Source organism: Taurulus bubalis, assembly GCF_910589615.1.
Source record: "Taurulus bubalis genome assembly, chromosome: 1".
Classification (NCBI taxonomy): Eukaryota; Metazoa; Chordata; class Actinopteri; order Perciformes; family Cottidae; genus Taurulus; species Taurulus bubalis.
The window spans coordinates 36,378,770-36,404,348 of NC_136589.1; the positions used below are offsets into that span (position 1 = coordinate 36,378,770).

The 25,579-nt window shown below is 39.2% G+C and overlaps 4 protein-coding genes across 4 annotated transcripts; 3 read left to right on the forward strand and 1 right to left on the reverse strand.

The window, feature by feature from the left end:
• Positions 1-1,153: 1,153 nt before the first annotated feature.
• LOC306743954 (apolipoprotein D-like) lies at positions 1,154-2,657 on the forward strand (the record flags this gene model as incomplete). Its single annotated transcript, XM_079226516.1, has 4 exons — positions 1,154-1,273; positions 1,473-1,594; positions 2,217-2,305; positions 2,416-2,657. The coding sequence occupies 4 exons, from the start codon at positions 1,154-1,156 to the stop codon at positions 2,655-2,657; spliced, it is 573 nt and encodes a 190-aa protein (XP_079082642.1).
• An 856-nt stretch (positions 2,658-3,513) lies between these two features.
• LOC306744900 (apolipoprotein D-like) lies at positions 3,514-4,692 on the reverse strand (the record flags this gene model as incomplete). The annotated part of the gene is made up of 4 exons (XM_079227602.1): positions 3,514-3,755; positions 3,852-3,937; positions 4,353-4,474; positions 4,573-4,692. The coding sequence occupies 4 exons, from the start codon at positions 4,690-4,692 to the stop codon at positions 3,514-3,516; spliced, it is 570 nt and encodes a 189-aa protein (XP_079083728.1).
• Positions 4,693-15,297: 10,605 nt separating this feature from the next.
• Positions 15,298-16,853, forward strand: apoda.1 (apolipoprotein Da, duplicate 1; the record flags this gene model as incomplete). Its single annotated transcript, XM_079223495.1, has 4 exons — positions 15,298-15,414; positions 16,151-16,272; positions 16,385-16,470; positions 16,618-16,853. The coding sequence occupies 4 exons, from the start codon at positions 15,298-15,300 to the stop codon at positions 16,851-16,853; spliced, it is 561 nt and encodes a 186-aa protein (XP_079079621.1).
• Positions 16,854-18,076: 1,223 nt separating this feature from the next.
• On the forward strand, positions 18,077-23,338 carry LOC306753825 (COP9 signalosome complex subunit 9). Its single transcript, XM_079237742.1, has 3 exons — positions 18,077-18,208; positions 19,397-19,469; positions 22,748-23,338. Exons 1-3 carry the CDS (start codon positions 18,110-18,112, stop codon positions 22,783-22,785), a joined length of 210 nt encoding a protein of 69 aa, XP_079093868.1. The 5' UTR covers positions 18,077-18,109; the 3' UTR covers positions 22,786-23,338.
• The last annotated feature ends 2,241 nt before the right edge of the window (positions 23,339-25,579 follow it).

Here is a 25,579-nt window from a genome sequence, read left to right on the forward strand (position 1 = left end):
GAACATCTTTGAGGCAGCGGTTGAAGAAGTAGTCAGATCTTTTAATTAAGTTACAATACCGCTCTGTAAAGATATTCTGCTACAAGTATAAGTCCTACATTCAAGATTTCTGTTAAAAGTTATTATTAAAGTCGGCCTTCAAAATGCTTCCCAATGTGCTTTCTTCCTAACATTGAATTGTGGTTGAGCATCACCTTTAAAGATAGATATTTAATTTAAAACACTTGCAATCAGACTTTTGCTCTAAATTCTATTATTAGTAAGTTAACATGCTCACAATAACAATGCTCACATTGTGTACACATCTTTACTGGACTCAATGCAAACGAGCAAAAAACATGTTGTTTAAGAGGTGTGAATAAAGATGTCCTAACCTGCTCACAAACAGCAAACAGGCAAAGCGATGTGCCGCTTTTTTGTAAAACCTCTCACCCTTGATCTATTTCTGCGAAGTTTTGCACACTTGGTCGACCTTAAAGCTATTTTCATTGGTCAAAATCAAAAGTTACATCCTAAACGTTTCCGTTTTCCCTCCAAACAGCAGTCCAAAAAAAGGAAAGAAATATTCTTGCTGAGGAAATCAATAAAACTATTAAAGATTTACATAAGTTATGAAACAATAATTTTACTTGTTTGGACATAGACAAATATAGTATTTTTCCTACATTAAATTGTGGTTGGTCATCTTTAAAGCATGCTAACATGCGAATGTTTACCATGTTCATCATCTTTGTTTTAAGTGTTAGCATGTTAACATTTGTTAAATAGCACAAAACGCTAAATATAACTGAGGTTATGGGAATATCATTAGTTTTGCAGGTATTTGGTCATAAAACAAAGTCATGGAGTTGGATGGCACTCCAGTCATTGTTTTTCCGTCAGAGGCTTCTTTAAACACAAAATGGGAACAGGTGCCATTTCTCACACAGTTTTCTGAAAAATAACCTCAGCAGTAAATATGAAGGAGGAGCTGCTGAAAAGCTGATCCATAAAACCCCCAGCAAAGCTCATAACTTCACTGCTCCCCAGTAATACAGGTAAGCAAGTAGCAGGTGTCTCTTTTTGTGAATATCTAAATTAATTCATTATCATTAATTCTCAAATCTGAATAACCAAACAGTATTTTTTGTTCTCTACAGGTTGTGGTGAAAAGATGAATGCCATCCAGGTGATTTCCCTCACTCTTCTGTTCGCTTTGGCGGTCAGCGCTCAGGTCATCATGCCAGGAAGATGCCCCAAGCCGGCCGTTCAGGAGAACTTCGATACTGCCAGGGTACCGAACCTTTTATTTTACTTCAATATTTTCTGTATGGGGATAAAGCAGCATTTCTGTTTCATTTTCTTTACTTTAAATTCCAGAAGTTAACAAATTAGGCCTCCCAGGGTGACAATTTGTTCAACTAAACAAAAATTCCTACTTAAATCCTCAAGATTCCTGAACAATAACTTAATTTTGTGCTCTTGCTCTGCAGTATCTCGGTAAGTGGTACGATATCCAGAAACTGCCAAATTCCTTCCAGAAGGGCGAGTGCAGCACTGCCACCTACAGCCTGCAGAGCCCTGCCGTCGTTGGTGTCTTCAACAGCGAGCTGCTGTGAGTGTTCCGCCTGCATCAAAATGTCTTTTTTATGAAGAGTTGGCCCACAACAGTCCCACTAACAGTTCCTTCCTGAGGCTACAAATGAGATATACAGGCGGTCTATTTTACTGTCCAAGCTAAGAAGAATAAATATTCATTAATAAATATTTTGTGCAACCTGTAACAGTTGAATTGGTTAAATAGTCTAATTCTGTAAAACTATTAGTTCAAACTATATCTTTCGTATGTATTCCTTCCAGGATATGATTGTAATTTACATTTACTCAATGACTGTACTAAAATACAATATTAAGAACATTTTATTTCAGCTGAGTATTACATTTTGTATGCTACTCTATACAATACATGGCTTTACTACACAAACAAAACATATGATCAATATGATGGTACTGCTGTAGATTGAACTATACAACAGTATATAAAGTACTTGAAATGTGCTATACATCCACCATCTGTCACAATCAAAAAAAGGCTGCTTATATGTTTAAGCATTGATATGACCTGAATTATAATATACTTCTCTGAAAAGGGACCATTCTGCCTAATAAGTATTTTTACTTAATACTTTAGGTATGCTTTGCTGTTAATACTTTGGGTTCTCTTTTCTTTCCTTCAGTGCTGATGGGACCATTAGCTCCATCAGTGGCTCTGCCACAGCAAAAAACCCCTCTGAGCCTGCCAAGCTGCAGGTCTCCTTCTTTGAGAGTAAGGACATATCATTTATTACAAACCTGCAAAGATTGCTCTTCAGATGTAGATTTATATCAATTTAGAAAATGTGTTCACTCGACTCTCCTGTCCCTTTACACCTCTAGACGCTCCCCCCGCTCCTTACTGGGTGCTGTCCACCGACTACGACAACTACTCTCTGGTCTACAGCTGCACCGACCTCGGCGTGCTACACATGGACTTTGTCTGGATCATGAGCAGACATCCCACCCTGCCCGAGGAGACCCTCGAGGAGCTGCACAGCACGCTGTCCTCCATTGGAGTCAAAGTGGACAAGCTGCTCACCACTAACCAGGATGCAGCTTACTGCAGCGCCATGAACCAGTAAACAGACTGAGAGGGACCTGATGAAGTCTAACGGCCTACAGATCTCGTGTGTTTCTTGTGACTGTACTTCTCACTGTGTCATATGCAAAGTCAATGCAATAAACTTGTTTAAACAGCAGTGCCGGTTTTAGTTTTCTGTCCTTTCTGTGGTCTCCGGTGGTGTTCTCATTTGTAGTTGATTAGTCCTTACTGGATCTTTTACTGCCAATTTACAATGCCACACTTGTAATTTACATGGCACAAGGCAGGACCGGCTCCAGACAGCCACAAATTCAATTCATGGCTTCACCTAATCAGGGGGTAAATGCTGGAAAGTTGGGCATAATGCAGAGAACGGTCTGGCAGTGTGTTTGTGTGAAGCTGGGGCTTATATACCAAAGAGAGTAGGTGCAGCAAAGTGAGCAGGTGAGAGTGAATAAGATGATGAGATGGGTGTGACTAACAGGTGCACTGCATTAACTGATTAGGCACGAGACAGAATGGCCAGAGAGAAGAGGAGTGAACTGGGACAATTATTTTACATTAGAAAAACTTCAGAAGCAGAAATCCCAGTTGCAGTTCTTTGGACTTAACTGGATAAAGAAGCTGTGCGTGTTTCATACAGATTATAAAAATGTTATGAAATGTGAGTTATAGTATTTATTTGCCTTTGTAGTTTAGAATAAGCCCTGTGGGTCTAAAGACAAAAACACGCCACAACATGCATTCCTTTTTACAGGTTTATTGCATTGACTTTGCATAAGGTAACTACAGAGTGGTGAGGCTCAACACACAATGCATACAGTTATGTTTTATCACATCATGGATCCAAGTTGCCCATCTCGCAGTCCTGTAGAGGCTGCAACAGGAGTATCTGTTTACTGGTTCATGGCGCTGCAGTAAGTCTCATCCTGGTTGGTGGGGACCATCTTGTTTACGTCGATGCCGATGGAGGACAGGATGCTGTGCAGCTCCTCGACGGTCTCCTCAGACAGAGTGGGCTCTCTGCTCAGGATCCAGGACAGCTCGATGCGGAACAGGCCGTAGTCGGCGCAGCCGTAGACCAGAGAGTGACCTTCGTAGTCGGTGGACAGCACCCAGTAGGGACCAGGAGGAGATCCTGCAAGAAAGACGAGTATGTATATATTATATACACAAGTAACTACTCAAATTGACTGATCTGAACGTGAATATATTTGTAATACAACTTCTTTACCGTTAAAGGAGACCTGCAGCTTGGCAGGCTCAGAGGGATTCTTGACCTTAGCTGAGCCGACGATAGAATTAACGGTTCCATTGTCACTAAAGGAGGTATAAACATGAACATGAATTAATTGAGTCTTTTTTCTTTTAAATTATAGGTCTTCATCTAATTTCACGAAATAATTTTCCTTCATAAACTTGAAACAGTGTCAAAGATCAGTGTGTGATCTTTATGGTGCGGGGGTTTGGGCCAAGGATTCAATACACAGAGTTAAAAATAAAAAGTACAATATTGCAATATAAATACACAGCCTTGTGTGGAAGCAATTCCATCAAAGGGATGTTTATTGTGGAATTACACACCAATTTAGAGGATACAAATAATTTGAATTTGCTCTACAACAACTGAGTACTTGTAGTTTCAAAACTAGTGAGTTCAAGCAGTACTTTTCTTTTAAGAATATATTCAAACCCTAAAATCTCAAATGTAGGCATTTAGGCAGCATGCACTCACAGCAGCTCACTGTTGAGGACCTCGATGACTCCAGGACTCTTCAGGCTGTAGGTGGCAGTGCTGCACTCTCCTTTCTGGAAGGATGTTGGCAGCTTCATGATCTCATACCACTCGCCAATGTACTGCAGAGGAAACACAGGATTTCACACAAATAAAACATTTAATTGTTGCAAAAAGGGGAAGGTTGTCACGCTTTACATAATGTAAAGTAGAAGCAAACCTTGGAAGCATCAAAGTTGGCCTGAACAGCTGGTTTGGGACATTTGCCGAACTTCAACACCTGGGCGCTGGCTGCCAGAGCAGACAGCAGAGTCAAGAAAATCACCTGCATGGCCTTCATCTTAATCACCACAACCTGCAGAGAACAAGACAGAAAGATTATTGAGAAAGGTTGCTCCTGAAAACTCATCTTTGAGGGTAAGAGCAGGAGTTGAGGAAGAGCCATGGGTGCAGTCTGTTCACCTGTATGTAATCAGTGTTACCACCCGTGTGCAGTGCATTCAGTTTTGAGGATCTTTTATAGACCCAAGGACCCTCTTGATCACATTATGCAGCCCCTCCTCTTATGTTCACGAGTAAAAGTGTTGGCACCTGTTCAAACAAGACTCACTTCCTGATCTTTGTAGGCGTAAATCTATATCTCATTCCTCTCAGTCCATTCATCTCAATGAAACCAACTTATTTTTTAGTCTTTTTTTTTAAAGAGGAACCGTGGCTAAAAACCAACAAGATAAATGAGAAAATTACCCAAAAGATCAATAATAAGCACCACAAGATCCAAAATATCCAAATATCTCAGTGCTCCAGTACACAGAAAACCAGTATCAAAGCAGCCAAACTGATATTCTGTGAATTAAATAAAGGCATTTTTCATGTTATGGAGTTAAGAAGCCACATTTTCCAATAGATTATTTGCATGTCTTAAATATTTAACATTTTCACTCCAAAATTGTGATCCCAGAGATAATTTGTAATCCTGTTAGTGAAAGAGAGATGGTTGCATGAATCATCCAAAACTCTTAGCGTCTATTTAATTATTAATAAATAGTTATATAGACAGTGCAGACATTTTTGAGAAATGTGTGTATTCACTTACTTCTTGCAGAAGTACCAATACCAGTCTTATATTTGTCTGGTAAATATTAAGCTACAGCTCGCAGTTGGCTAGCTTAGCATTAGCTCAGCATAAAGACTGGAAACAGCCATCCTGGATCAGCATAAAGAACCCCGAAAGCTCAATAAACATGCGCCTTAATCCGTGCAAAAACCAAGGGGAGACTTAAAGTACATTTTATCAGCCCAATGTAAAGCCACACATTGTGTTTTGTACATATTAAACAAACCCAATAAGTGTTAGAGTTTTTTTTGATATCTTCAGACAGAGCTATGCTAGCATTTTCTCCCATTTCCAGTCTATATGCTAAGCTAAGCTAATGGCCCGCTAGCTTTCTGTTTGGACAAACATGGAAGTGGTATTGATTTTCTCATCCAAGTCTCGGCAAGAAAGTAAATAAAGGTTTTTACGACCTGACTTGAGCTGCTATATTTGAAGAACCAGGGTTAATGTCTTATCAGGAACGACACTAAAAGTAGACAGTCAGTTTTTTATCACCGACAACAAACAACATTGAAGTTTACTCCAATATTATCAGTCTTCCCACTTTTTTAGACCTCAAGCCATTTTAGTGTTTACTAAAGCTCACACATGTGTGAGGAAAGATTAATTGGGCACAGGTGCACCTGGTTTTGTTGATGCTTCCACAGCAGCTCCCTCTGCCTCTGTATTCAGTTTTAATCCCTGCGCTGCTTTTACAAGGTGCTGCAAGGGCCTCGTAAACCAATTTGCACTGGAAATGGGTTGTGGCTGAAGCAGCCGGTAGTGGTTTATCAACAGCAGATAAGTAAAATAAAAAACAGAATCTGACAAAGAGCTGCAGAACACAACATGTTCATTAAAAACATTGAACGATTAGATATAATTCTAAGCAGCAATAGAGGCACTAGGCTCGTTCGAGATGAGCCAGTTCTGCGCAGAATCGATTGCCGGCGATCGGCACGCAATGCATGCCGGTTAGATTTGTGTCCGACTTGGTCCCGACTTGGTCTGACGTCATGCACACGTGGTCAACGTTATTCTCACGACAACAAGGCGGCTGTCGATTCGAGAGCCAGGTGCCGCAGTAGCTCTCCATCGATTGCGTGGCCCAGTGCATGGTGGGAGATGCCTGGCTGTCGCCACATCAGAGAGCTGATTGGCTCTTAGATCTGACAGCAAACACCACGTGTGGTTAAAAAAAACTTTATTTCATGTGTAGTTGTAATACTTAGCGCTGGATTGTTGACTATTAGTCTCATGTTTAATCTAAAAACATATCTTGTGTGGTTGATAATAAATCGTATTTATACAACACATATCAAACCATATTTATACAACACATATCAACACCAGCCTAAAGATCAGAACTAACAGGAAGTAATTTTTTTCTGTGACTTCCTGTGTATACTTTGAATATCTCTTCAAGATGGCGCCGCAGATGGCTGCCTCGGTATGTTGGTGCTCATTGTTTCTTGTGTTAAATGCTGCTTTCTGCTGCGATTCCCGGAGCTCTTTCACCAGAGATGAGCTCATGAATATCAGGGGAACAACTTCAGTGGACTTATTTCCAACTTTTTTAACTTCTGTGGAATTACTGGACATTCTTGTGAAAGGTGTGCTCACCTTGGCTCACGCAGTGAGACGCCGCAGGAGAGGAAAACGTGCCGGCGTGTCTGCAGGTGGATCACAGACTTTCTGACTGACAGGAAGCAGCACGTGAAGCTGGGGAAGCACGTCTCAGGCTCTCGGACCATCAGCACCGGTTCCCCCCAAGGCTGCGTTCTTTCCCCTCTGCTCTTCTCCCTGTACACCAACAGCTGCACCTCCAGTCACCAGTCCATCAAGCTCCTGAAGTTTGCGGAAAACACCACCCTCATTGGACTCATCTCTGCCTACAGGTGGGAGACTGACCACCTGGAGACCTGGTGCAGCCAAAACAACCTGGAGCTCAACGCCCTGAAGACAGTGGCAGTTGTGGACTTCAGAAAGAATGCAGACCCACCCGCCCCTCTCATCCTGTGTGACTCCCCCGTCGACGCTGTGGAGTCCTTCCGCTTCCTGGGCTCCATCATTTCCCAGGACCTCAAGTGGGAGCTGAACATCAGCTCCATCACAAAGAAGGCCCAGCAGAGGATGTTCTCCCTGAGGCAGCTGAGGAAATTCAACCTGCCAAAGAAAATAAATGATGCAATTCTCCACTGCCATCGTTGAGTCCATCCTCTGCTCCTCCATCTCCGTCTGGCATGCTGCAGCCAATGCCAAGGACAAGGCCAGGCTGCAGCGCATCATCTGCTCTGCTGAGAGGGTGATTGGCTGCAATTTACCGTCCCTCCAGGACTTGTTCGCTTCCAGGACTCTGAAGCGAGCTAGGAAGATTTTAGCTGACCCCTCTCACCCTGGACACAACCTGTTTGAGTCCCTTCCTTCCATCAGGACCAAGACCTCACGCCACACCAACAGTTTTTTCCCGTTGGCAGTCGGGCTCATCAACAGAGCCCGGGTCCCCCACTGACTGATTCTGTCACCCCCAGGACTATTCTTCTGATAATTTTTTCTGACTTTTTTTCACCCCAGGACTATTTTTCTGACTATTTTTTTCTTTCTTTCCTTTTCTTTTCTTTCTTCTTACCGGTCACTCCCCTGCACACTTCATATCTAAACACTCATGCCACTGAACATACACTTTAACTTATACACGCATGTTATTTTAACTTTAACATACACTTACATTAACATTATCGTTTTGTCTGAGCACTTTATCTTTATCTTATACTTAATTCAAATATCACTGCACTGTTGTTGTTGTTGATTGTTGTCTGTCTCGTCTAACGTCTCATGTCCAATGTATGCACCTTCCGCCTAGAAAAATTCCTTGTTTCTGTAAACATTCCTGGCAAATAAACGGATTCTGATTCTGAAGTCAGCTGAAAACTGTTCGACTTGATCGCAGTTTTTTGACAACGCCTCATGCTGCAGCTGCCTGCTGTCGCCTGGATTCCAGGTGAGAAGCAGCTCTAACGAACGAGTCTATTGACAAGATGGCCAGAACTGCAGTATATCATGATAAACAACTGATTTGAGTTTAATTGTATTGGTTAATCATTACTTTCAATGCATTATCTACATCCTGAGTTGTAATGTGTGGTCTGGCAATGTATTCGAGAATACAATATTGTCAAAAACATTCGGAGACAGATATGTCCTTTCACTCACTTGGAAAAGATCACTCCCCACATTTATTTTTATTTCTTGCTTCTTGCATTTAACAACACCACATTGAATCCCAAACACATACCACATACAAATTCATATTAAATCACAAAGCACACTGTTAGTACGCGGTTAGTATACAAAACTAAAATCAAATCAATATTACCGGCTTACTTTAATATTTAACCATTTAGCTAAATTGGCTAAAAACATATACAAAATGTTATTGTCCAGTTCACCTGCATTCCACTGATACTAAACCAAAAATATATACTCAAGATACATTGATCTTCGTTGCAAAATAATCTGCAATTGAACTGTTTTGTTTCGGATGAATGGAAAGTCAAAAAAGGTAATTCAGCGCCTCTATCGATCGCCGTTTTTTTTTTTTCACTTGTACAGTCAAAACAGAGTATGTTCATCTGAGAAGTCACCTCTGATTCTCCAGTGTGACACATTCTCAGGCCTGTTTGACCAAAACCATGAGAAATATAGGCAATGGGATTCTTATCTTTGTTCAAGGATAACCATATATTGTATCAGCTTAACCAAACAGTCACCTCACTGTGGGGATAACACTCACCACTTCATAAACAATGAAGAACTTATTATTTGTTTCATGAAGCAAATGTTAAATCTAGTGTAAAGATAAAATATATATGCTTTTTATCTTTAAAAAAAAGTTTTCTATGGATGACATGCTTAAATTGGCACTATAGCCTTTACAAAGAAAGGAGGAAGAAAGCCTATATATTATATATAGTACCAGCAACACATGTGCATACATCAATACAAATACCATTAAACAATTTCAACTTTTTGTTAAGCTTTGTTTTTTTTTAAGTAAAGTAATGCTGCACCAATTCTGTAAGAGGCTGTCAAGTCAATTTAGGTGAAAGGTCACAGATGGCGTTGCCTCTATTGTCCCTCAGCAGCAGACGGAAACATTCCCAACGTCTATGTGTGTATTAGAGTGTTACGGCATACGCTACAGCATTTTCACTTCTTCAGTTTGCCTGTGTGTGTGGACACAGGTGCCAGGACCCCAGCATGAACCATGCCAGTCATGTTCCTGTCGCATGTTTATCCCACAAACACACATTTCATCATACTGTGTGTTTTGGATCTGACAGTTTGACAAACTGATTGATTGAAAGTGATGCAAGTTAAACTAGAAATTGCATTTCCTGCTGAAAATGCGTTGGAATGCAAAAAGCTGAAGCTTAAATATTTGAAAATATAGCTGAAAATAGCGGAATATAAAAAAATATGAAATTACAGAATAGCTGAAGGTTTTGTCAACATTTGAACGTTTAAAGGTGTCTGTAGCTGAACGTATGCAGAACCTGTAAGTGTAACGGCCCGATAACCCAAGGACCCAAAAGCACGACTCAGGAAGACAGAGGTAAAGAATATAATTCCTTTACTCAACAGGTAACTACAGGGAGCGCTAGGTTCAAAAACACAAGACAATCTGGCAGGGGACAAGTGCAAGTGAGGGGACCTAAGTAGTGAAGACTAATGAGGGAATGTGCTACAGGTGAGACGGGGATGGGCCAGGTGCAAGGAATCAGGGCTGACGAGGAGGGAGTGACCGATGAAGGGGGCATGCAGCAGGATCTGAAATGACAGGACAGTTAGTAAACAGACAGGCAGACAGGATGAAAATAACTAATAGAGAAACGTGTGGCGCTGAACCGTGACAGTAAGCTTTTGAAGTTGAAGAGGATTTGAAGATTTCCTCCATTGGATCCCATTCATTTTAATTTTCATAAAAAGCTTAATAATTCAAGTCAGAAATATGAAAAGGTCATTGCCATCATGTCATTTAATTTTCACAGAATACAGCTGGGAGCGCAGGGGGCGCTACTTATGTGACAGGGTACAAATGTTCAGTCATGGTTTCACATTTATAAAATTACACCAGCAAACTGCATACTGGGTAAACTCCGCCCACTTATCACAATGGATGAATATTTTAATAGTTGAACGGTTTCTGTAGAATGAATAGAAGTAGCAGCAGCAGTAGTAGTAGTCATACTAATAGCTGTAATAGTTATAGCAGCAGTAGTAGTATTATTAGTTGCAGTAGTAGAAGTAGTGGTAATTGTAGGAGTAGCGGTAGTAGTATTAATCGAAATATTAGCAGCAGTAGTCAAAGTATTAGTAAGAACAGTAAGGATTTAATTCAACAATCCTCATTTGAGCTTTATGTTAAGATACAGTTAAATCATGGGGCTTTTATTTTGAAAGGGATAACAGAAAGACAGACAGGTAGACAGACAGGAGGAGGCCTCACAATAGGCTCGTTCGAGATGAGCCAGTTCTGCGCAGAATCGATCGGCGGCAGGCCCGTAGAGATTACACCCGCGGGGGGGGGTCCAGCATTTCCCCTGTCAAATGGACGATCTTTGATCCACCTCAGACGGCACATGCGCAGTCTACTGAAGAGAATGCGCCCGGGCTGGCTTCTGGGAAATGTAGTTTTCTTATAGAACTTTGACGTTTTTCATTTTTGAACCGATTTACACAGTTTTCCCCCTGAAAAGCCTTCAAATGACCCCAACACTTTGTTTTCTGTGGTTTTCATTGCATATTCGGGTTCTTTAGGCTCTGTTCTTTCTAACAAGGGGTGTTATTAGTATGTGAGACTTTGGTAAGGGTTTGAAGCACACATTTTGAACAAAAATGATATAAAATGATACAAGTATTAGAACTCATTTGTGGTTCATACGACTATTTGAAAACTTAATCTTGAGAAGCTCCCCCAGTACCTGAGGGAATGGGTCTTCACAGTTTGCTATTTGACAGTTGACTGTTGCTATGTGAACGATGCCTGGTTTGTGTACGTTCCAAACTTCCTTTGCTTCTCTTCTCTGTGGCCGTCAAAATAAAAGTCCCATTCACCGTTGACACTTAAATCATATTCTGTGACAGAGGATAAGGGAGAGCCAGGCGTGCGCCAAGGTTCTGCAAGTACAGCGAAGTCAGGCTGCAGTGAGGAGCCAGGATGCAGTGAGGAGCCAGGATGCAGTGAGGAGCCAGGATGCAGTGAGGAGCCAGGCAGCAGTGAGGAGGCCTTGGGTAGCCGTAAGGAGGCCTCGGGTAGCCGTGCGACAGAGTCAGATGAAACTTCTAATACTACACTTTACCCTGGTGACCGGGCACATTTCCTGGTGGATATTACTGATGCTGACATGAAAAAGTTAATTTTAAGGCAGGGACCATGTAAATGTGAAGGTCCGTATCCTAAAGATAAAAAGGGGAGATGTTTTTCTAAAGATTTGTATCATAGAGTGTCAAAAAAAGGAACCAAGATACAACGCAAATGGCTGTGTTACTCCCCCAAAATTGACAGAGTATATTGTGAGCCCTGTTGGCTTTTTGGTGAGAGAAGATCTGCATGCCAAAACAGTGCCTGGACTACAGGAATACATGATTGGCAAGGACTGTCTAGAAAAATAAAAGAGCACGAACACACTCTCTCACATACCTGTTTGTTTATCTTTGGATAATGACCGCCGGACAATACATTATCCCTTACATAAGGGGGCGGGGCTCTCAGGGTGATTCTGCAGGGGGGCCTCATGTGTTTCCATTACGGCACTGATCGGCGGCGATCGGCGCGCAATGCATGCCGGTTAGATTTGTGTCCGACTTGCTCCCGACTTGCTCTGACGTCATGCACACGTGGTCAACGATACTTTCACGAGACCAAGCCGGCTGTCGATTTCAGAGTCAGTCGCCGCAGGAGCTCTCAAACGACTGCTTGGCCCAGTGCATGATGGGAAACGCCTGGCTCTCTCCACATCAGAGAGCTGATTGGCTCTTAGATCTGACAGCAAACACCACGTGTTGTAGAAAATCCTTATTTTATGTGTAGTTGTAATACTTAACCCTCGATTATTGACTATTCGTCTCATGTTTAATCTAAAAACACATTTTGTGTGGTTGATAGTACAAAATCGTATTTTCATAACACATATCTAAACCAGTAGTAATGTATTTCACAGGCAGACATAAAAATACCAAAGGATGCAGCTACACAGTCATTTCTACATAAATATACATATTTATAAACACATATAATAAATCCAAACGTGATCTGTAAACTACAAGTAAACAAAAGTTCGGAACTAACAGGAAGTACTTTTTTCCGTGACTTCCTGTGTTTACTTTGAAGGCAGCTGACAACTGTCCGACTTGATTGCAGTTTTTTGTCAACGCCTCCTGCTGCGGGCGCTGCTCTAACGAACGAGCCTATTGCCTTTGACTGAATATCTCCAAGTCATAATGTGTGTGTCTACAAAACCATCTGTTAAACACCAGATTTCGAGGTAAAAACATGCTTGAATCACCAAAATAGTACCTTCAACAGAGAGCAATGACTCGTCCGAACGCACTGATATGCTTGATATTTTCTGGTGTTTATAATGTGAACTTGAGCGTCAGAGGAACTGTTGCTCCCATGTCTGTATTTAAATTGACATACACACGCGGTTTAAATAGCTTAATATATGAAGGAGGAGAAGAGATTCAAAATAAGTTGATTAAAGAAGAGGATAACAATGCTGAAGCATTCCAACTAATAAAGATTTGCAAAACAATAGTTGGACTGCTGAAGCATTCCAACTAATAATTCCTATTCCACTTCCAATCAGGCTTTTCTTATGACAAACACTGAGGTAACTAATAAAATTCCTTGATCATCTACTGGCCAGTCAGGCTCATTGCCTCCATCCAGGGAAAACCTTTAACTTCAACTATTTGATGAATCCGGGTGCAGCTCACAAGTCATTCCTCTGAAGTGTATGAGCTCTCTTCTCTTCTTTAATGTGATCTTGTTTGTAGCTGTGGGGCTTTGTGTGAAAGCAAAGGGCATTTAATTGACAGTGTTTGGTTTAATCTGAGTTGAGTGTTAAACAGCTGTGGTTTTCTGCACCAGGACGGTTCACGTATTTCAATGCTGAGCTATACACTGAGAAACTGATATTTAATTTAATTCCCGTTTTGTGTGTATTTTGCTTCATTTGGACCATGAGGGTCGCCAGATCCTGACTTACTTGATTAAGTTGGCATACGTTCATGAAGTTACATTTGTTCACATTGCCAGGATGAAAAATTACTTTTTAAGGAAGAAATGAAAACAGTTAGTTTAACGAAGAATGATGATTTGCCAAATATATTTTACAGTAAAGAAATATATTTACTTTGACACAGTTCATAGCTCAATGTGTAAAAGACTAAAACAGTATTCCTCTGCAGATACATGCCACCATCAAAAAAAGATGCTCTTGAACTGTTTGCTCCTGCACGAAGTGGACTTGGCCTGAGTCCTGAAGAGTGACAGGATGCGAGCCACCAGTCAGGCTGAAAACCAACAGAGAGCAACAGAGAGGGTTTCAGCTCACAGAACACTGGGTAAAAAAGGTTAAAGGGGAAAATATGTGGCCGTAATAATCACAAGTGTATGTGTCAAACACTATGAGAGCAATGCCACAAGACCAAGAGTCTACAGCCTCGGAGTTTATAATACTCATCTAGTAATTTTGTGCTTCAGGAATGCTCTGATTGGAATTAACACACACAGTTGTAAAGACATTTCACTCTGAGCTACAGATGTCAACCAGTTGTTTGGCACTAGATGGAAAAGTCAGAAGATCGCCAAAGCTTTAACAATTCATCCTGTGGGTGACATAAATGTCTGAATCAAATGTCATGCGAATCCATCAAATTGTTGTTAGAACATTTCATTTCAAAATGCAAATGTGAGCCTTGTGGTATCCGTCGATGAACAGTCGGGGATCAGCAAAGTCATTAAGATTCATTGTCTGCGGACGATTAAAGTATGTAGAAAATGTCTTTGCAATCCATTCAACATTAGTAATGGACGGAAAGACCGACATTACATTCTGTAGAGCCATGTCGCGAGCTAAAAATGTTAGGAGTCAGTGAGCTGTGATGAGAATGTGACAACATTTGATTGAATTAGGCTGAATCTAATTTATCAGTGTCTTTGTCCAACCAAAACTAAGTGGGGCATTTTGTATTTCTAAGGTTAGAAACCTCTCAAAACCTTTTTGTTGAAAAAACGAAATTCACATTCCTGCCCACCTAAACCAGAAGAACATCCAGATTGTTTAATGACATTTCGACTGACGTGTCACCCATGACTCCACTTTGCTAATAGTTGACTTCATGTCTGAAATAAAGCTGGCTCTACACAAAGACACCTATTGATGACACGACGTCGCAGAGCTGCAAAACCTCACGGAGAGCAACGTCGCTCATTCAAATAACAGAATTTGTCAGAGGGAGAGAACATACATCTGAACCAACAGGACACGGAGGTAACGACATATATTTGGAGAATTAAATAAATAATAGGATGGCAGGTCACTCACTTACAACTTTTTAAACTTTCTTGTTAAGAAAAATGCTATTCGTTAGCCTAAATTGATGTTGTATTTTCTTGTGTTTAAAGATATTGTATAGACAAATGATCGTTGAGTAAACGTTCACATTTATAATACTTACTTTTCATATGACTTTATATTATTGTATATTATTTCTAATACTTTTTATGTTGTGAAATCCTTGTCCTTGTTCCAATGCAGGTAACAAAGGCCTGTCTCGACTATGAAGTTATTTATTGTTGTGGTTTTGGCCTTCATCCTCCCGCTCATCAGGGCTCAGGTTCCCCATTGGGGTCCATGTCCAGAGCCAGCGGTTCAACCGGCCTTCAACCTAAAGCAGGTACAAGCTACTTCGAAGAGAGAATTATCACTACATTGTCAGGCTGATGCCCAGCGATGTCTCATGATGGTAGATGACACGAACAGATTTTTCTCTTGTGAAATCTCAAAAAAGATGTCAAATTGTATTTTTCTACAAGAACCACTGCTAGAAGTGTCTCTTTTTCAAAATGTGTGAAAAAAGATGTATGTATGTATAGCGTTACAATTTTTTAAATTCCATATTAAGTAGCCATTCATAAATTGAAACATAGATGGCAAGTTACTTATTATCATCTTGACATCAAACATTTAGCGTTTGTAAGCAGGTTATACACACAAAATAAATATTTCACAACACATAATGTTGTAGGACAGCGTTTATTAATCTAAATGTCAACAACTATTCCTCCTATGGCCACCCATATAGTAATGCTATGTATATGTTTTATTATAGTGTTGTAAACTCCTTTTAAAATGTGTACGCTCTGCTTGATTTTTATTATTGGTGCAAACTAATAAATAAAGCTGTTAAATAAAAGTAGTGGAGTAAAAATTACATTAATTTTCTCTAAAATGTAAAGGAGTAGAAGTGTAAAGTGGCTAATATGGAACATTGAAGTCAAGATTGTACTGAAGTACAGTAACTGAGTAAAAATATCTTTGCTGAATCCACTAAAGAATGTAGATTTATTCATACTCTCCGCTCACAGCACTCTGAATTGTCTTTGTTCTTGTGTGTGTCTTTGCCCTCACAGTTCATGGGAAGATGGTTTGAAATTGCCAAACTGCCGGCACAGTTTGAGAAGGGCCGGTGCATTGAAACCAATTTCACTTTGAAGACCGACAGCTCCATTCGAGTGGTCAGCTCTGAAATACTGTGAGTCCTATCAAAATTTTCTTTATGCAAATATGGAGTCTAGAGTCATATTTGCATGGTGTGTAAATGCCCCTTATTCCAACATGAAATTTGACTGTGTGGAACAAAACAGAAAAGCAGAGCTGAGGAAAATCGAAGGGACTGGAGTCATAGAGGATATGAAGAATCCGGCTAAACTGGGAATAAGTTATTCCTACGGTGAGAGACACATTTTACAATCAAGTGACAATGTTGCTGGACTTCTTAACATGAAGATGCCTCTTACTTTTTCCTCTTTGTGTCAAATCAGAAGAAAACATTGTAGGTGATCTGCTTTTGATTTCTGTGTTGTGCTTGCCATCCCAGTCCTGCCCTACTCCCCTTACTGGATCCTGTCAACTGACTACGTGAACACGGCCCTGGTGTATTCCTGCACTGACATCCTGAGGCTTTTCCACGTTGACTTCGCCTGGATCCTGGGCCGAACACGAACCCTGCCAGACGCCACCGTTGAGAAAGCCATGGAGGTCTTCGCGAAGAACAACATCGACGTGAGCAGGATGATTCCCAGCAGGCAGAAGGACTGCGACAAATTTCTCTGAGCAGCGATGGAAATGCAGCACAAGATGGTGCTGTTGTTGACAGGAGAGAAAATGATTTATTATCTGTTCCATACAAATCTTAGATTCAACTCAGTTTCACAGTTTGTTTATGTATGGAACACAACTTTCCTGTCTTTTTAAGACAAACATATTTTTTTGTGAATCGTATTGGAATCAAATAATATTGAGTAAATCTGATCTGTTAAACCACAAACCTACAGCATCTAATTAGAGTCAATAAAAGTCAGTGAAACTTACTTGTCTTGTTTGATTCTGTGCAGCATCTTTTTCATCAAAATACTTTGTATGAACATCAGTGTGCAGGATTTCTACAGCTCATAGGCACTGTATATCAGTCAGAAACAAAAACTGAAAAAATATTTGTATGAGAGGTTTTACTTTTCAAACTTTATTCCATTTGATAAATGGTTACAGCTTGATATCCTAGTAATTTTCTTGTGGTGAAGTGGTGAAACATTATTTAATATCTTGAGACATTGTTTTCCCATCAACTTTATCCTGAAAAAACTAGCTAAAGTTAAAGGTTACCAGTAATGTGTACGTCATGTATAAAACAAATGGTAGGCTACAGTACTAAACTGCAAGCGACATTGCAGTATTGTAATGTGGTATGGAACCTAATGCCAAGTCAATTTATATTTATAAAACCTAATATCACAAATTGCATATTTGCCTTCGGTTGGCTGACCACATACGACACCCGTCAGACAATGCATAACTCACCAAACAAACCTCTTTAACTGGGAAAAAATAATGAAAGAACCCTCAGTAAAAACAATCCATATGACTAAATGATAGATATAATAAGGTCATAATAAGGTAAAAAAGAGAGAAAGAAACAAACGTTGTATTTATATTATTATTCCAAGTTGTTAACCTCACAACATGTTGGTTGATGTGTTTTATTTATTTATTTAATCATTATTTTGGCAGTATTTTACAACAGCTCTAATCCCCATTGGAAAAGTAAACAAAAGAAAAACTTTAAAAATGAATTAACAAACTAGCTTCCCTGATGACGTCTGAACTACATACATTTTGTGTATTTGTGTGTATCGAATAAACGATGACTAAATTGTCCCCGTTGTATTTGACCTAACCACGGAACCTTTGTGTCTTCACTCGACTTCCAAGTCGGATGTATTTTGACCCGACACCGCGTTAGCTCGGCTGTGTGGCGCTTCTTCAGCTCCCCGTTTGATGAACATTAGTCGATCAGAACACGTGGTTCATCGATGCCACTAAAGGATCAGTCCAACTCGACGGTCGCCATGAAGCCAGCAGTGGACGAGATGTTTCCTGAGGGAGCGGGACCGTACGTTGATCTGGACGAGGTTAGCTAACTAGCTACCTCGCTAGCCAGTTAACTCATTAATCTAGTTAGCTACGTATATATACAGCTAGCTGTAATATATGAACTTTACACTGAGCCGTTTTACTGCCTTATGCCTTAATACTTAAATGTATGTTCAATGTTAACTGCTTAAAGTTGCAAATGTTAGCTACAATAACGTTAATGTGACCGCAGCTTGTTGCCTCGGTAACGGTCATTGTGTCACATCATAATGTTAACCGACCCAGACAATATCCTCACACGTGACAGTATAAACAGTTAAATCAATACAATTAAGTATATAACACGAACGTATCCACTTATCGACTAGTTATACATTATAAATACATCTTATATATATATATATATATATATATATATATATATATATATATATATATATATATATATATATATATAACTGACATAACATCGCTACACTACCAGCCACTTCATGTATATAAAGTACTCTAGTACTTTACCCATTCAAGATGTGTTCCTTTGCACTAGCTTTATTTGTTTACAAGCTACAGTACACTAGACTTGTATACAGACTATTATGTATAGACATTACTTTTATATACATAATAGTTTTTTGATTTATATTTTTTCTGCCTTTTTTTTCTTATGCTCTGAGCATTAAAACATTCTTTAAGCTATGAACTTTGGTATATCCCCATATCCATAGTTTTATATATACATATATACTGCTCTTGAATTGTACAGCTACATTTTACATGTTGAAGTAGTTTGTCACATGTTTATAGTCGTATATATGTCTATATATTGTATGCACCAAACACCAAGTCAAACTCCTTGGTGTTTAGCTTTGTTGTCTTTGTTTTTAAGCTGTATGTGTATTTATATCTTCATGTAAATAAATCTGTGTGTAAATGTATTGAGAGCAACTTAAAGCCAAAGTCAAATACCTTTCAGTGTGTACAGATATTTGGCAAATAAAGCCGATTCTGTAATATCCTCTTGCAATGACAAGCTGGGGGTTAGCATTATACTGTGTATACCATCACATAAGAGTACAAAATATGTCTTTGCAGATTTCTGTTTGGCCACAACTAAATTATGACTGATGTATCCAAACAAAATGTCAGTATTAGTAATTGACTGTTTTCATGGCTGTCTTTCTCGGATGGAACTTGTGCCTCTGAGCTGCATGTTTGTTCTCTGGCAGGCTGGGGGAAGCACAGGACTGCTGATGGATCTGGCTGCTAATGAAAAGGCAGTTCACCTAGATTTCTTCAATGGTAACAATTTCTTTATATACATACAACGAGCCATTCCTCACCTTTTCTCAGCCGCAAAACCATCAACTTACTTGAGCCCCTCTTAAAAATATTGAGGAAATAAAGATGTATGGTTATCGTGCACTGAGTTAGTGCACGTTATGTGCAGGCATTGGCCTTATTTATACAGTAATCCAATTCAAATAAAAAATGACCTCCTTTTGATACCAGAGCTGTGTATATACTATATTCTTTTCAGACAATTCAATACACACTTGGTCGATTTGATTAAAAAACTAATATTTAAATATTTGATACACAGCAGTTCAAAGATAAATTGAGTCAGTTTAGCCAAGATTAGATGACAATTCATCAAAGATTTGAAAGTATTATATACATATAATTGTACATGCAATAAAATAATTGTGAGCTAATTGCCGTGATGTACTGGCACATCAAGACTAAATATTGGATAAAGATTCATTGGGCTATTCCCCAAAGATACATTTTTCACTGAAATGCTGCAGACCGGTGAGTGTCCAGCATTTCAACAATGCTTCATGTTCCTGGAGATGACAACGTTTATTGGTCTTGTTACTGCCGTCATCTGGGAGGAGTTGGGGGCCACAGGTTTTATTATAGCACCATTGGATGGATGTTCTGGATACTAGAAATGCTCTGTTCAGTTGGCCTTTGCTCAGCTAATCTGGAGTGAACTAAGGAGGAGTCAGTCATCTTCAAATAGGAAATAGTCAGGGCAGATTGAATCTATTAGTACATGATGTTATTTCACTCCTGGGCGTCAGAGCGCTGCTGGTTTCACAACAGGACATCTCTTTACTGGCCCCAAAACATTCCTTTTACCCCCGCACCCCTTTTACTAACTGTGTTTTATAATGTAGTGTGATCTCTTGTCCTGAGGCGCAGCTACATCAAACGTCCGCAACTTCTTGCCATATGCGACACAGCTTCCACGCAGATTTCTCAGCAGGAGCTCTGTGGATGTGCTTTGTATGAGGCTAATTTAGGGTGGCAGCCTTTATTCCCTTCTGATCGAGATGTGTACCACTTAACTGTCTCCTGGCGTATCGAAAGCAGCTTCCAAATCCCCTGGCCTACATTTATAAAGGGATTTTAAATGTTGAACAATCGGTGTCACACTGGCTCAGTTCTTTCACAGACACAAAAGTGACAATTTGTGCTAATTAGTGTAATTTCCCACTGAAATATTGAGGCTGCAGCGGTTCTGTGGAAAAATAACTTCAGTGTGTTTTGGTCTGGTCCTCATGTTTGTAAGGGAATTTATACATTGTTTTACAGGAAACTATAGTATCAAACTGCTACTGCAAGTAAAACTTGAATGAATCTTTTTGGAAATGTTCGTGTGCAAAATACAGCATGAACACTCCTGGCTCAAATTCATTCATCACTAAATACTGTCGTCTTGTATTGTCAATTGTCTAAATTGGGTAATGTGATTTATTTCTTCAATGCCGCTTTTAGTTAATCAGTTAATATGGGTTGACCATCAAAATACTTCAGTGATATTTTGGTGCTTCCAACTTTGTGGCAACATTTTGGGAAAGGGCTTTTCTTGTTTGAACGTGAAAAAAAAAAAACACAGATAGGCAACAACAGCATTTTGGCTAATAGCATATATGACTTTCAGGAAAAACATATTGTCCCAGCAGTTACAACATGAGTGTACCTGTCTTACAGTGTAGGTAATGTATTGTTGTTTTGTTGTGAAGGCTTTAATTAGAGCCAAAATGTGTTTTTTATGTTATGTGCTGTCTGATTTCTATGTTCTGAGTGTTTGATGACACCTTTTAAAACAGCGGTCTACGCACAAGAAGGACGCATGGATAACAAACGCACTGCAAATTATTGTGTAGTCTGCACAAAATGTACTGTATAGTCTGACTGCAGACGGTACTTATTCAAGACCAGATATCACCTTGGGCGATAGGGATTTGTGACGTTTCTTTTTTTCCAATATTTGTTTGATTTTTACAAATCAAACAATTGAGGCTGAATAATTGGAAATTATTTTCATGAACAGATTAATCTGTTGTTTTTTTTTTTTTTTCTTCTGTAAAATGATTCATTGTAGTGCCTAAAATGGTTCAAAATACTGGTAATAATTTCCCAAATTACTCTTTTTTTTTATTATCATATATGTTGAAGAATAGCATCAAATGATCATGTTTGTGAATCATGTTGTGTTTGGTTGAATGTTACAACAACCACTTACAATGTACTCAAAGGCTCCAACATGAAGGTTGACCAGACAAATGTAAAAGTAATAAATAGACATGTATTTAAAGAACACCACAATTAACTTAAATAAGCAGCCGTGTCAGCCAAAGGAGTGCAACCAGTCGGGCAAGGCAGCGACCGGCTCCATGTTCAGGTGGCGTGTCTTTATAGACTCCCACCAGGCTCATCAGTTGACGAGGAACAGCCTGAAAGACAAATAAACTACAAACAGGACCCAAACCCCTAGTGGAAGGGAGGGGTTCTCACAGTAACAAGCCAATTTTTGCTTAGAAAATGACTGAAATTATGAATCAATCCACAAAATAGTTGCAGACTCATTTTCTGTTGACTAAACGTTGCAGCTCTAGAAAGGAAACGAAAGCATATGGAAGGACACGTATCTAAAACGTCAATGACAACAGTAGTCGTTGAAGTACTAATGAAATCTTATTTTTCATTATTATTTTTTACTATTGAATCATGGTGATTGGTTAAAAAGGACAATGGGTAGAATTTGGTGGCATCTAGTAGTATGGTTTTAGATATCAACCATCTGAATACTCATACGCGCACTCCTCCCTTTTACTGGTGACGGGAGCGCTGAGGGCAAAATCACGGTAACGTCGTTCCTTACCATAGTTTTTTTAGGAGCAACAGAAGTCAGATGGCGACAGGCAGTACTTCGGTTTTCCATTTCTGTCAATAGATGCCAGAAATCCGACACACTGGCCCTTTAAATTAAGGCTACCTGCATACACAGAGGATGTGGCACATATTCTCATGCATGTTCATACACTTCTGCTGCTGACCTCTGACCTCACAAACTGTCATACCCACAGGAAGGCCGCTCAGCAGACTCCTCAGCGAGTGCATTCCCAGATCCTTTTACTTTTATCACCCTGCACCACTCTAACCCTCTCAACCTATAACGCTTTATTAGAACATTTCTGGCTTGCAGAAACATTTGAAATACAGCCAGTGTTTCATTGTCTGGCTGTCATAAGACTGTAGTTTAATAATTGGGTTTTTTGTTTCCACAGATTTTGAGGATCTGTTTGATGATGATGACATCCAGTGACAGAGACTTCAGAGTTGATAGATTATATTCTCACCACTACACATCTTTCTTTTTGGGTGGAAAGCAAACCAACCATTTTCTGTCTAATTACATACAATTTCCTGTCATAGTTGTCCTAGTTTCAGGCTTTTTTTTAAACATCCTTAAAAAGTCGTCACCAGCTCCAGATGTTGCGAAATTCTTAGGATCCCAAGGATTCTTCATATATGGTATGTTAAAATTATGAGCTTGTATCGTGCTCATGTCTTCGACTGCTTCTGAACTGGATTGCAGGTTTCAGTGCGCTGGAGAACACCTGTTAGCAGCGTAATTATACATGTGATGGGCAGAGGCTCCATATGCTGTCGCCCTTAAACATGCTGCAGATGGCATATGATGAATGATGGTCCGCTAAAATGGCTTTGATTATTTTAATGACGGTGTCTGATAGTCACATACATTCTGTGTTTGGTTTTATATCTGCAGTATGTCCTGTTGTGTTATGAATATGCACATAAGTGTACAGTATCTACATTTTTGTGATCAAAAAACAATAAATAGCGTTTTGTATATATGAAGCCATAAGTGTGTCTGATTTGTCTTCATTCAAAACAAAAACACAGTTTCAATTACATTTTATTTGATTCGCATAATATCACCATTTACAAATTTGCCTCAGAGGGCTTTGCAATCTGTACAACATACGACATCCTCTGTCCTTGGACTGAAAAAGAAAAGAAGAAACCTCAGGGAAAGCAATTTAGGAAGGATCCCTCGCCCAGGATAGAAGTTCAAGAGATGTAATGTGCACTGGAAGAACCACATAATAAAATTACAACATAGTCAATCCAGATAATGAAATTATACAAACAATGAGACTGATAATAGCATTAGTAGCAAGATAGAAGAAATATGAATAGAACAAACATTACAACTAGTAATTACAGCTGCAGGGATATAATAGAATGCTAATTATAATAAATGTAGTAATTGTCATATAAATGTAACTAATGATAGTACATTTTACAAATGTAGGGCATAGTGATAATTCAATACAAGGATGTCAATACCCAGATTTCTCACGTTACATGTAAATGCCATGTCCCTAAATATGATAGATGATGCATACTAATTTTATACTAAGAAACTAACAAAATGAGTCATGAATGTTATTTTGCTTCCAATTCATTACACTGAACATCAGTTTCATTCATTTATATGTGTTGAGAAAACAATCTCACAACAAAGTCCTTATAGAAGTTCATTCAGGGCTTTCAATCAAATCACATGATCTTCATCAGCAGATGTGTTGTAGATTTGTATTATTTGTATTATTTTTTTTCGCACTTCAGGAACCACTATAAAAAGTACCATACACATTTCTTTTCTTCATATATCCTTTAAGTGCTCAGAAATGTAAAGTAGAGCTGAAACCATTAATTGATTGATAGGTCGACAACTAATAATCAATCAATCACTTGTATTTTTTCACCCAATAATACCAAAGATGACATTGTTCTAGAGTCTCAAATGTGAATATTTGCTGCTTATATCGTGTGACCAGAAACACATCTTTGGTTTGTGCACTGTTAATCAGACAGATAAAGACATCTAGAGACATAACCATGGACAGATTAATGGATAATAGAAACAATGTTAGTTGTGGCCTCAAATGCTCCAGAAAAGTGACATGTGCTTTCTGAAATACCGATCTAGAGTCAATAATGAACCTTTACCAAGTTGATAATTGATAAGGTCAATTATAAGATTATTGAATTGTCCCGTTACCGTATATCTTATAACTTCTAGATGTACTGTATTGCAGTTAAAAGTAAACCTGAGGAACCATCCGCCAGCCCTCAGAGTAACTGTGACTCCAATACTGCAGCCACAAAACCCAATAATATATGGTAACTCATGGAGACGAACTTTAGAAAAAGAAACCAATGCTTATATGACAGAGCTAGGGCAGATTTTGCATTAAAATGTCAGTGCTTATAGATCACATCACTACAGTAAAAAAGAAACAGTTGTGTACAGGATATGCGAGAGACCAACCTAGTTTCTGAACCTATTATTTTTCATTCTTAGTTTGTCAGTCAGATATCATAGATTGTATCTTCTCTGAAGTGTTTACTGTTTAGTGAGAGACTCCCTCAATACGAGTAGCCTACCAATAAGAATGCTGACGTGAAGGTAAATAATATTTTTACTTTTGGCCAACAGCATATTTGGGTTTTATTACGATTCAGCACAAGACTGATAAGAAGGCTTCTGAAGAAGACAAAATGCAAACTGCAGGTTTTCAACAGCTCTGCTGTATAGAATCAGCAAAACAGAGAACTGTGCTGTCAGCATATAAATATCCAACAGTTATGAAGAAGACAATGGTAAAAACCTGTAATTGTGCTTTTACTAGCAGTTTACACAAAGTACTATCTGATGGAGTTTTGTAGCATGAAACACTTAAAGGTTCAAGGATCATAGCCAATTAACAAAAGTGTCTGTAATAGCAGTAAATAATCAACTTTATTTGAAATGCTTTATAAAGTTGTGATGAACCTGTCCAGACACAGAGGAACAGAAATAATACTTTTAGCAGAATTAAATGGCAGTTGTGGAACGCTATTAATTAAGAACCCCAAATTCTGGGTGTGCTGGACAATATTAAGATGAGACCGTATAAGGTTATCAATAATTTTTTTATAGTTAATATAAGTTTAACCAGACTAAGAGTCTAATGCTGCGACAAGATTTTTTGCGCCGCGTTTATCGCGTCAGTTTACTCGCTCGACAATAAAAAGGTGTTTACACC